Source organism: Populus euphratica, unplaced genomic scaffold (assembly GCF_000495115.2).
Source record: "Populus euphratica unplaced genomic scaffold, PopEup_1.0 scaffold466.1, whole genome shotgun sequence".
In the NCBI taxonomy this organism is placed as follows: Eukaryota; Viridiplantae; Streptophyta; class Magnoliopsida; order Malpighiales; family Salicaceae; genus Populus; species Populus euphratica.
Window position 1 is genome coordinate 66,855 of NW_011500345.1, and position 12,651 is coordinate 79,505.

At 32.6% G+C, this 12,651-nt stretch overlaps 2 protein-coding genes across 4 annotated transcripts; one reads left to right on the forward strand and one right to left on the reverse strand.

The window, feature by feature from the left end:
* Window positions 1–2,390: 2,390 nt before the first annotated feature.
* LOC105113889 (UPF0586 protein C9orf41 homolog) lies at window positions 2,391–7,970 on the reverse strand. 3 transcript variants are annotated; one of them, XM_011010239.1, is made up of 18 exons: window positions 7,626–7,968; window positions 7,476–7,548; window positions 6,914–6,957; window positions 6,715–6,757; window positions 6,343–6,543; window positions 6,104–6,226; window positions 5,858–5,929; window positions 4,906–4,950; window positions 4,731–4,810; window positions 4,532–4,596; window positions 4,381–4,447; window positions 4,143–4,256; window positions 3,957–4,030; window positions 3,626–3,723; window positions 3,484–3,543; window positions 3,304–3,372; window positions 3,138–3,191; window positions 2,391–2,774 (listed from the first exon to the last, which is right to left on the reverse strand). In XM_011010239.1, the coding sequence occupies exons 1-18, from the start codon at window positions 7,733–7,735 to the stop codon at window positions 2,706–2,708; spliced, it is 1,461 nt and encodes a 486-aa protein (XP_011008541.1). In that variant the 5' UTR covers window positions 7,736–7,968; the 3' UTR covers window positions 2,391–2,705. The 3 variants fall into 3 exon arrangements, with proteins under 3 accessions (XP_011008541.1, XP_011008542.1, XP_011008543.1); XM_011010240.1 differs by having other exon boundaries at window positions 6,110–6,226; window positions 7,626–7,967; XM_011010241.1 differs by lacking the exons at window positions 6,715–6,757; window positions 6,914–6,957 and having other exon boundaries at window positions 7,626–7,970.
* A 511-nt stretch (window positions 7,971–8,481) lies between these two features.
* On the forward strand, window positions 8,482–10,492 carry LOC105113886 (7-deoxyloganetin glucosyltransferase-like). Its single transcript, XM_011010238.1, has 2 exons — window positions 8,482–9,183; window positions 9,417–10,492. Exons 1-2 carry the CDS (start codon window positions 8,664–8,666, stop codon window positions 10,373–10,375), a joined length of 1,479 nt encoding a protein of 492 aa, XP_011008540.1. The 5' UTR covers window positions 8,482–8,663; the 3' UTR covers window positions 10,376–10,492.
* Window positions 10,493–12,651: the final 2,159 nt, after the last annotated feature.

A 12,651-nucleotide genomic window follows, 5' to 3' on the forward strand; every position in this document is an offset into this window, starting at 1 on the left:
CTCTTTATTAAATTTAATCCTCTTACATCTTTTTATAAATATTATTGTAAAGCTATTCATAAAGCTTAGTTGAGCTATATCCATAATGGATTGATTTGAACCACATGCATCAATATCTATCTATAAGTGAAAATTGAGAGAGGAGGGTATGACTTGAATTAGGCTTGTAAGGTTGAACTAGGACTATGGAATAAGAGATTGGATCCACTAAATAGGAGATTGAGCTAGTACTGTGTCATAGAGTCGATTTTAAAGTTTGGAAGCTTGATCTGTATATTTTAAAAAATTTAATTTTTTTATTAAAAATTAATTTGTTATGTTTCTGAATCATTTTAATGTATTAATCTCAGAAATAATTTTTTTAAATAATAATAAAATATTATTTTAATATATTTATAAATAAAAAATATTTTATACTCTAATTATAACCACAATTCTAAACCGCCAGAATCAGAATGGGTTATATTCCCAGCGCTCAAGTGAAGAGTAGGTGTCAAGCACAGGGCACCAGGTGCTCGAGATCAGGTCTGGATCTTAGTTCAAGCACTTGAGGTGCTTGTCGTGGTGAGATCGCATGTGCCTTAAGGTTGACGAAGGACCAAGATGTTGGGCTAATGTGAATATTAAAGATTGCTCGAGAGTCGGATCATGGTCAAGATAGGTGCGTCAAAAGATTGGACCAATAGTTTTTAAGACAACAAAACACCCTCTTTTATGCTTGAATAACAAGGACGTCGATCCTACAAACTTGAATATCATAGTGAGAAATGTTTTCAAATTTTATAAAAAAAAAAAAACACAATCAAATACCAAATAGCCTTTAAGATTTAGCTTGACAGCCGGTTTTCAAATCTATATTTTCTCGCTATATGAAAATTTACCTACGTGATTAACCAATAATTTTGATATACAAGAGCATAAATATTTTCTTAATTACATTTAACATAATATGACATGCATTTTGTAAGGTTGCCACATCTATATATGCAAGTAGAAGCGTGCACGGAAATAGCATTGGTTTTGTTTATTTTTACATTTCAAAAGTGTTTTTAAAAAAATTTAAATTTTTTTTTTAAATTAATATTTTTTTGTGTTTTCAAATTATTTTGATGTATTGATATCAAAAATAATTTTTTTAAAAATAAAAAAATATTATTTTAATATATTTTTGAAATGAAAAATATTTTAAAAAGCAATTATAATCACATTTCTAATCACATTTCTAAGTGATTTTTAATACATGAATCAAATGGTATATCCATGTCATTACATATAATACAAATGATATATAACTATATGATTGTCATATATACACAAATCTAAGCGTGCACGGGGTTGTATATTTGCAGGACAGGCTATAGATAGAATTTAATGCATGTATCTAGTGCAGATTATTACCTTTAACATCTGAAAAAAAAAAAAAAACCCTTCATTTCTTTATGGACCTGAACACTCTCATAGAGGTGGGTTTATATATATATATTAATTTTATTTTATAATATTTGTTTGATTTTAAATTTATTTTTATAAATTGTGAGGTGATTGAAACCGATTATATTTTTGTGATGTGCTATTTCTCAATTTGAGGATTATAAAAGACTAAATAAAATAAAAAGAACAGCTAATAAATCGATTGTTGTATTTGTAGTTAAAGAAAACATTCAATACTTGATAAAAACATATTTGGGAACGTGAATTGCATGACAAGTATACTTACGTTGCCAAACACTATCTAAATCTCTGTCTTAACTCGAGACACGTTGCAAATTATTATTTATTTTATTAAATGTTTTGTATTATGGACCGATAATTATTATTATTTTTTTATTAATATGGATATCCGGGCTAACTTGTATGCACCACAACTAATCTTATGGATCCTGAAGTTAATGACCATATAAGTCTCGAGTGACCGATAATTACTGACTAAAGCAGTCTATGATTGCCCTTTTTGATTTGGGCTTGCATGATGCAAATTATACAACCCCAGGTACTTTTCAATTCAAAAGAAAAGAGGAAGTTGGCCCATTAATCAGGGCTTTAGTTGTTGAATATCCATTTATTGCTTGACAGATCGCGAAGAAAAAACGAGAACCATCGATGTTGAAACTGCTGTCGACAACACTCGATTCGTTGCCTATAGATCGAGTGTTTCAATGTTTTTAAAGGAACTGCTTTTGGTCTATTCCAGATACTTGACCAGTCCCATGTTCCCAACAGTACATTGGATTTTATAGTTGTAAACTTTGTAAATCTATGATTCTGTGATCAAGCCGAAAAATGATAATTAATCTCTTATTAAACACCGTCCCAGAATTTGAGATTACGAACCAGGAAAAACCTGGCACCAAAAAGAAAAAGGAAAGTGTTTCTATCTGTCACAATTTGACACATCGCTCAAATTAATCTTGAACCTTGTATGTTATTTTCAAGAAGTTGGTTCCAATTTACTGGATTCTGTATGCAGCTTTTACATGAAGGAACAATGGAGCATACTAAACGCTAGTTCAACATATTAGATTTTGGATTTGATTTCTAATAATTACAAGTTTACATCCTTTCAAATCACTAGACTTACATGATCGACAAGGTATATGCAAACTAGTCCAAATACTCAATACTAATAAAAAAAAATGACAATATAGCAGACCACATAATACAAAGGCAGGTAATCATCATGCAAAATGCTTCTCCACTGCTGCTTATCATGTTGAATGCTTTTCCGCCGCCGCTGATTTCTTTCTCATTGTCCAGAATGCAGCAAAGTATCGGTTCTGCAAAAAAATCAAAGTCAAATATGTTTGCAAATGCCACGCCAGTATCAGCTGTAGGTAAACTCTGTAACTACAAAAGTTAGATCTGATTAGCAAAAGGGAATTTGGTGGCCTTCATTGGCCTAAAAGAAAGAGAATGGATCTAGCATGCTGGGGACTCATGACATAGGTAAGCACATTTGGTGAGCGAGTTTGTTAAGCCACAACAGAAGCTTCTTAGTCCTTATATCACTTCTATAAATACTGCACAGATGATATTTTGAGGAGGAGAGGCACCGTCCCCCATCCCCACTTTTTAAATTTATAAAGCAGGCAGAGAAAACATTTAAAAGAGAATTTCCAACATGGGTCTGAGAAGCTTACTTGCATCATTGATCGAGGATTTGTAGTGTAGGTTGTCTCAATTGTCTTTTCTTTCTGCAGCCCATAAATAGAACAGTATATTTTAAATTACTGGGAGATGCAGTCAGCAAAGAAAAGCATTCGGTCATGCAAGATAACCAAAAATATACGGAGTTGAGATTATTACCTCAACTTCAAACCCATAATGAAACGCAACACACTTTACATCTTCCAAGCTCAGTTCAATGGACATCTCCTAAAGGAAAAGGGGTTTATGCATTAGAAAGAAACCAGCATCAAAACAGCACCATATATGTGTGTGTGTGTGTGTGTGTGTGTATGAACATTGTGGAAAAATGAAGCTTACATCTTCTTGTCCATACATGTCTGCAAAATGATACAGGAGTGGTCCCAGATTTATCCAAACCTGTCATCACCTAAGTGAGCTAATTCCATGGTGAAAAATAACAGAAAATGTACAGTGTTTCAAACAGCTTCAAGGAACTCACCCCCCCATCTTTCAAAATCCTTGATATGATTTCAATGTATTCAACAATATTGTGTGCCGTGTCAATAAAAAAACAAGTTACAACTGCATCCCAAACTCCTGCATATCATACAAATACTCTCCATAAGAATAACCTTCAAAGCAAGTACATTGCAAGAATAATTTGTGCCTATGATACCATGTCTAGTTTTCTGCAAATTAAAGCACTATTACATAAATAAAAGTTTCATTAGCAAGGAATAAAATTAATCAAAATATCTGCCCATTTCAGTGGCCAAAGTTCCAGCAATTATTTGTACCATGAACAATTAAAAGGAATTAAATTCTCCTACCTACTTGACTTGGATCACTATAGACTTCAACAAAGTCACCACCACACATGGAGAATCCTTCAGTAATCCCTGCACTGCTTGTTATAAAAGTCAATATGGATTTAAAATGACAAGCAGATAGTTATTGTAAAAAATTTTATGCAAAGTTTTTGAAGGTGAAAAAAATACTAGGTGCCGCATGAATACCTTGCTGGATGAATATCTGGAAATGAAACAGGACGGAGTTGGTCACTGTCTGAAAGTGAATTGCAATTGCTATGGATCCAAGGATATATAGTCCATTCCCCTGCATTCTGGGTCCTAATACAATCAAACTACCCATTACTAAAGAAAGGGAGAGAGTGATATTCATTCATTCAAAGATTAATTACTGCCAAGAGCATATATACAGTAAGATTAGCAAGAAATTATTAGAAGTCCTTACTGATTAAGAATAAAACTTGAGCATATCATCATGTAGTATGAAAATTCATTTCCCTGGCTCACGAAACCTGCATTATCATATGATAAGTGTTGGGCTCCATGTAAAGTTGCCAAAATAGAATTTGTAATAACTTCACATCTTTAATACATACCCAAACATGAAATCTCCAAGGCCAGACGCCCAAGACCAGCACCAGGAACTAAACATGTCGGGGGACTGTGCAATGAATTTATGGTTATATAGTAAATAAAACATTATTCCATGACAGATTATACATCATTCTGCATATCACAATCACTAAGCACAAAATTGCATTCCTAAAATGGTAAACACGTAAGGAAATTATGTACCTTTTGTTGCAAAGACTAGGGAATAAAGAATTGAGCTCTTCAAGAATAGGCTTGTAACACTGATCACGTTCTTTCTGTCCCTGCATCAGTGTAGGAACAGTGGGAACACATAAACCTTGGCCTCGGAAATCACCGATGATGAGTTAGAAACAGGAAAGCAATGACGCATCATTACCTCTGCTGCCCAGTCTCTTACTATGTTTCTTATTACACAACGGACCTATGAAAATGGAAAAACAATGGCAGCATTAGTAAGCACACATTCCACAAAGAACAATTGTATCCATTGTTGTCAAAGGCGAAAAGTGTTAAAAGACACCAAGCCTGTAAAATGCCTGAAGCACTAGGCACTCCTAAATGAACAAAGGTATATATATATATATATATATATCTTCTCAATTAAGATTAGATAATTAGAAAATCAAAAGAAAATATAAAATACCATAAAACAGTCATATAAAGTTATATTTTTCACCCTTAAAACAAAATAGATAATTTATTGTAAGTAGCCGAATAGATTAAAAAGGAAAATTAAATATCAGTTAAAAAAATGGACAAATAGGAAAAAACAGAAATCAATTAAAAAAATAAAAATCCAACAGAAAACGAAGAAATTCAAGCAGGCACTAGCCTTAACGCCTTGCACCCACTCACAAGGTGCTCGCCTAGGTGGCACTTCATTGAAATCCAATGCCCAAGGCTAATAAAGGCGCAGGGGCCTCGCCTCTCCTCGCTTGGAGTGCCTAGGTAAGCGCCTCGGCACCTCTTGACAACACTGATTGTATCTTGTGTGTGTGAGATCCCTTTTTTTTTTCCTTCATTTTTCCCATACATCATATGCTAATTCATGACCAATTCAGCAGTGTTTTTTCTCATCATCATTAATGACAGATCCATCTTAATTATCCAAAACAATAATTTCAAAGTTGAATTATTCTGACCCAAATTTGAAGATTCATCAAACCAATATAAGGCAAAAAAGAATGACTTTCATCAGCCATGTCAATTACATGTGACCTAATTAAAATAACTTAAAATTAAGATATAAAAAAATCATTGTTTATTCACATATTTTACCATATAATAAGGTAGCAAAGCTTGCTTATGCGCCAAGATAACCAATATACCTTATCAACATCAACCAGGGGAACATGCAACTGAAATGATGGATCCAACCAATCACGAGGTGATGACGGGACCTGAATGTACATTGTTATATGCAAGAAAGTAAGTTTCACTATACATAGAATAAGAAGAAAATGATGGCTTGAATAGAAATTCATTCCAAAAAATTCATTGCAAATCTAGCAAAAAACAAAGACTAATTATAAACAAACAAGGAACCTTGAGATAAAATTCAGCAAACTAAATACCATCACATTTCCATTGGAATCAGAAACATGATTCCCACAACATTCAGCTGCCATTTTGTTATTTTCCTCGCCTGCCAGACAGCTCCCAGCATCAGACCCATGACAACCTTCAATTTGCATTTCCTGTTGTTATCTACAGAAGTCAAACTTCTAAATGAAATGACATAGAAGTGGAAGAAAAAACATTTGCAGTTTAGACAGTCACTATACAAAACATCACATGGCCATTTTGCAGAGACCTCAATGGCAGTCAAACCCTCTGCTAGTTTGCTCATCACATTGCTTGGTTCTCCACAGCAAGCTTCATCAAGTTTGGAACAACTTCCCCTAGCTGTGGTAGACTCATGAGAGCAAACATTCCCATCATTTGGAGGCCGTTCAAAGTGCAATTCCCCACAGTCATCAATGTCCTGGCTCATATCCAGGGGTGGCTCAAATGCCTGAAAAGTGATTGCTAATCATAATAAAAATAATATACCTTATTTGTTTTCCATAGAAATCACATAATATTATAGAATTAAAACATCAAACAAAAGGAGATGTGAAAATAAAGATGTATAGTAGAGCATCAAAAGAGAAAATCAATAAACAGAACATAGAGCTCATCTGACCTGAAGCATACTAAATATGAAATACGAATTTATAGAAATACACCTGCAGAATAAAAAGCAGATTGTTCACAAACTCCAACATTACACTAACTTGATATTTCTTTTCCATACTCAAGGCAATTGCTTTCCAAGAGTCTGCTCATGTGTCTGTGTGAACTTGTGAAACCTAAACCAAGCAATAGCACTCTCGGGGAATTACCTTCTTAGTCTTTGAAACTTCAAAGGGTAGTGTGATAGCAAACCCTGTAAAATATATTTAAGAAAAACAGATATATCCCATGTTATCCAGAATCCATTATCATCAAAAGAACGTATATAATTCATAAATTTTTCCTTGTAACAGAGCCAAAAATAAAAACTTTCTGGCGTATATTCAAGCCGTAAATATTAGATATTGCAAATAAAATTCAAATTCCTAAATTCCAGTTTAGTCACAGTAAAACAAAAAATTAACATGCAATTTAATATCTATATTCACAATTCCGAAATTACTTTAAGAATATTGCAGTCACAATGCTGCTGGTTTCAGTGACTTCAAGTCAATGCACCTGGTGGGGTAGTTAGTGACTTGACTTTAATTCCATTAAAATGAATAATCAGTGACACAAAATTAAGTAAGCAGTACAGCAAATTCATTTTTTCTAAATCCCATTTCCCTTTAATTCCTAATTCAGTAGCTTCCTATTTCATTTCCCATAACTTTACTCAATCTTTCAAGATTTCAAGAAAACAGTTAAAGAAAAAAAACCCCAAGAACCCACTTTGTGAGAAGGAGGAAGCTTCCTAAACGATCTTTCGTATCTTTTCACATCCTCTTCAGCTGCCTCTGGATAACTACACACAAAAGATCCAATCAAAACAAAAAAGAAAGAAAGAAAGGAAATTGAGAGCGAAAGAGGCAATAAAATTACTTAAGGTAGGCACTGATTATGCGCCGTAGAGATTTTATTTCAAGGGATTCTTCAAGTTTTCTTTGACGAAGTCGTTCTTCGTCTTCTTCTTGTTCTTGACGAGGCTTCATTTTTCTTTCTCGGTATTGTGTCTTCGAAAATGGAAGCGGGGTAGTTTCGTGTGGCGAAAGAGCTAGGTGAGAGACCTTTGTTGATGCTGTAACGATAGGATTCGTGATTTATTTCCTGGGCTTTAAGGTTTGGGCTTATGATGAACATATATCACAGATTATATCTAGGGCTTCAATATTTACCTGATTGGATTAGATGAAGCTCATCATAATTTTCCTTAGAAACGATGCTTTGGATAGAAAAATTATTTTTGTTAAAAAGAAATAGAAATACATGAACAAGAAAAGGGCAGTTTTGATTAATATATATATTTTTTCTCCTGAATTAAAATAATTTAAAGTTTTTTAAAATATTTATTTTAATTGCTTTTAGTTTTTATTGAAAAATAATGCAACTAATAAAGAAGACATGTTTTTATTGGGGAAAAAAGAAAGCATGAATATTGCTGAAGAAAAACACATTTTCTACTCGAGAATTTAATTAAATCGCTGTCTTTTTCTATACATATATTTTAATTACCACAAAACTAAATAAAAATAAATTTAAAAAAGGTCTCATGACAACACAGTTATACTGACCAGCAACGTTGTATAAACATAGGGTGATAAATTAACTCTAATTGTAGATGCCCTAAGGTTCAGAATAGGGTTTGATTACATTAATGTCACAATAAAAACCCCACGTTGATTCCTGAAGAAAAAACACAACGCTGCTGAACGTGGCTAAGATTAGAAGTTCTCTAGATAAAGAGATGGAGGCAGGGCTGTGTGGTTCTAAGTTAGATTCCCTTTCCCACTCAAACAAAAAAAATTGCAGCAGAAATTTTAGCATTCCTCTATACAAATACCAGAACCTCTTCTGTGCACACAAGGGAGCAAACAGAGAGAGAAAGGACAAAAAATAAAGGGGGGGGGGGGATTTAGAGAGATGGCCTGCAATATTTCAGCTGATCATAAGCCTCATGCTGTCTGCATTCCCACCCCAGCTCAGAGCCACATAAAGTCAGCGCTTAAACTAGCAAAACTATTACATGACAAAGGTTTTCACATTACCTTTGTCAATACAGAATTCAATCACAGACGTTTACTTAAATCTAGAGGTCCTGATTCCATGAAAGGTTTGCCCGACTTTCGGTTTGAATCCATTCCGGATGGCCTACCTCCTTCGGATGAGAGTGTCACCCAGAACACGTGTGCAATTTGTGAGGCTTCCAGGAAGAACTTATTGGGTCCATTTAATGACCTGCTTGACAGGCTGAATGACACAGCATCTTCAGATAACCCCCCAGTGACTTGCATCGTCTCTGATGGTTTCATGCCAGTCGCTATTGATGCTGCTGCGATGCACGAAATTCCTATTGCATTGTTCTATACCATCTCTGCTTGCAGCTTCATGGGGACTAGACAATTTCGAGCACTCAAAGAAAAAGGTCTGACACCTCTAGAAGGTATGAACAAGGAAAAAAACGTAATTATAATTTCATTAAGGTTTTTTTGATTATTTCATTAATTCAAAATATTTTCTCCTGTAAGTAAACTGGTGCCCTTAATTATTCATTCTTTTCACTAGGAGTACAAACTAGGAAACCTTCTTTTTATATATATATATTTTTTCTCTGTTTCTTCAGCCACTTTTATTCAGTTACTAGAAGCTATATGTACGTTCAATTTTTGTTTGCAGACGAGAGCTTTTTAACAAATGGTTACTTGGACAAAGTAGTAGATTGGCTCCCAGGAATGAGAGATATAAAGTTAAGGGACCTTCCAAGTTTTGTTCGAACAACAGATCCAAATGATTATATGTTCAACTTCTGCGTGGAATGTGCTGAGAGGGCTTCTGAAGGTTCTGCCGTTATTTTCCATACTTTTGATGCATTGGAGCAAGAGGTTCTGAATGCCCTTTACTCCATGTTTCGTCGTGTCTATGCGATTGGTCCACTTCAGTTGCTTCTCAATAAAATTCAAGAAGATGATCTGAATTCTATTGGATGTAATCTATGGAAAGAAGAAGTTGAATGTCTCCAATGGCTGGATTCCCAGAAACCCAACTCGGTCGTTTATGTTAATTTTGGTAGCGTAGCGGTCGCTACAAAGCAGCAGCTCATTGAATTTGGAATGGGGCTTGTAAAAAGTGGTCACCCATTTTTATGGATCATAAGACCTGACATGATCGCTGGCGACTGTGCGATATTGCCGCCAGAATTCACCAGAAACCCAACTCCGCCAGCGATCATGTCAGGTGAAGAAACTAAAGACAGGTGCTTTATTTCAAGCTGGTGTCCGCAAGAGGAAGTCCTCGACCACCCATCAGTTGGAGGTTTTCTAACACATTGTGGATGGAGCTCAGTAATTGAGAGCATTTCTTCTGGCGTCCCTATGCTTTGTTGGCCATCCTTCGGTGATCAGCAAACAAACTGTCGATATACATGCAATGAGTGGGCAATTGGAATGGAGATTGACAGCAATGTGACGAGAGAAAATGTGGAACAACAAGTGAGAGAGATGATGGAAGGAGAAGAAGGTAAGAAAATGAAGAATACAGCCATGGAGTGGAAAAAATTAGCTGAGGAGGCCACTGGGCCCGGTGGTTCATCATCCATGAATTTAGACAGGCTGGTGACGGAAGTGCTTTTGTCATAAAAAAAATATGATCTGTTTATCAGAAAGAAATAATTAAAGCTCAAGACAAATGTATTATTTTCAAGGTCATTATGGTGTTTGCATTGCCAAATAATTTACATATATTTTCTTAGTTTTCGATTTTTTTTCTTAATTAGATTTGAGGATTTTCTATTTAAATAGTCTTACATATTATTTTAAATTAATTCTATAAATGTTAAATTTACACAACAATTTTTCTGATTGTAACGTTATTAAATTTTTAATTTATAAAAATAAATCAAGCAGTGCTCCCTCTCGGCAGGAAACACTCCCTCTGCGCATCAGTTTTTTTCCCTTCCGGCTCAAGCCCTCTCTCCTTCCTCTCTCTGTGCCTCAATTTTCAAAGAGAGAGACAGAAAACGTAGGGTTATACTCACTCTCTGATTATCTAATTATTTTATGGTTTTTGTTTCTAAACGTTGTCTGCTGTTCGCTTTAGACTCTTCCGCTAAGTTGGGGATACTGTGACTTGACGCGTATATCCATCAAATTTTATTTGTGTACGGATGAGTAATAAAAAAAAATTATATTATATTTATTTAAAATATTATTAGTGAATCTTTTAATTTTAAAATTTATTTTTATTACTGTTTATTTAATTTTTTATCTCAAAACTCTCATTAATATTATTAGTTGTTGACAATGCAATAGTCAATACACATCCTCCATGTTCTAAAAATCCTCCATGTTCCAATTTTTTAGGTACAATTAATACTAGCATAATACAAAGAGCTCTTACTCTCATAGATATATCTCTTTATTAAAATATATTTTTATTTAAAAATTTATTAAAATGATAATTTTTTTATTAAAAAATTTATTTTTAATATCAATATATTAAACAATTTTAAAATACTAAAAATATTACTTTAAAATAAAATAAAATAAAAATTTTAATTGAAAAGCAGGTTCAATTTCAATACCAAGCATCAAACTTTTCTAATCGTATTTTTATCTGTATAGGAGAAAAATGTTTTAAGAATAGGAATAAATAAAACATGTGTCTTTAGATTTCTTTGCATTTGACAAAATTAAAGATCAGACAATGACTCCAATTAAAAGTTCCATATTTTGTGAGTTAATTATAACTTAATCACTAAATGTTATAAGAAAAAAATTAGTTATTCCCTGTGACATCGAAAATTAATCAAATAATCCCTTGACCACCATGTTTAATTTAGTAGTCTTTTATCCTTCAAAACTGATAAATGTGAGGACTAAATGTATGTTGCAAGCCACTTGAATGAATTCATAAAACAAGGTGGTTATTAGCTTTTTATTTCTTTTTCCAGCTTTTATAGTGTATTAAAAGTTTTTATCGTATGATAAAACAGAGCATAAATTACTATAATTTTTTATTTTTTTTTATTATATACTCACTTCACTCAAAGGATATTTGATGATGAGGTTGTGTTTGTTTTTGTTTAAAATATATATACAACCTTTTTAATATAAAAAAAACACAATTTCTCACAATCTTTGTGTTTGAAATACAGCAAAAAAAAGCAAGTAATCGATATTTCATGCATACTGTCTATGTTAATTACAATGTTTGGTAACAGTGTAATTAGTATGAACAGTATAGTGAGTTTTACTGTTCTGATTGAACAAGTTTTTGCTAAACCGGGTTTAGTTCAAAGCTTAATATGTATTGAATCGAGTCTAACTCAGTAAAATAAAATAAAAATTATTTTTTTTTAATTATATTTTATTTGAAAAACTAGTATTTAACAACATTACATAATTAGACAAAGATCATTTGATGACGAAACATTTATAGAATTTGATCTCAATTTCAATTTTATTCATAATTATATTTTATCTAATATTAATGCACACTTGAAAAACTAAAAAAATTATAATCCTTATTGAATGTATTTCATATGTAATAGAATTATAGATAATTTAATAAAGCAATGAAAAATATTTTATATAAAATATTATTTATTTCATGATGTAATGACAATAAATAAATTTATAATATTTAAATTAAAAACCATCAATATTAATAATATATATATATTTAAAATTATTTCATAACCTCAATTTTAAAAGTATTATTAACTAAATACATTAAACTATTTTTTGTTCAACTTTAATTTCAATTACAGTTTTAACCAAATATATATAAATATTAAATCAACCTCAACTAAAAATACTTTTTATAAAATAATTTTTTTTAAATCACCATTATAATAGCTACTATAATACCAAACACACCCTTAAAACACTATTAAATAGTGAATGGATATATA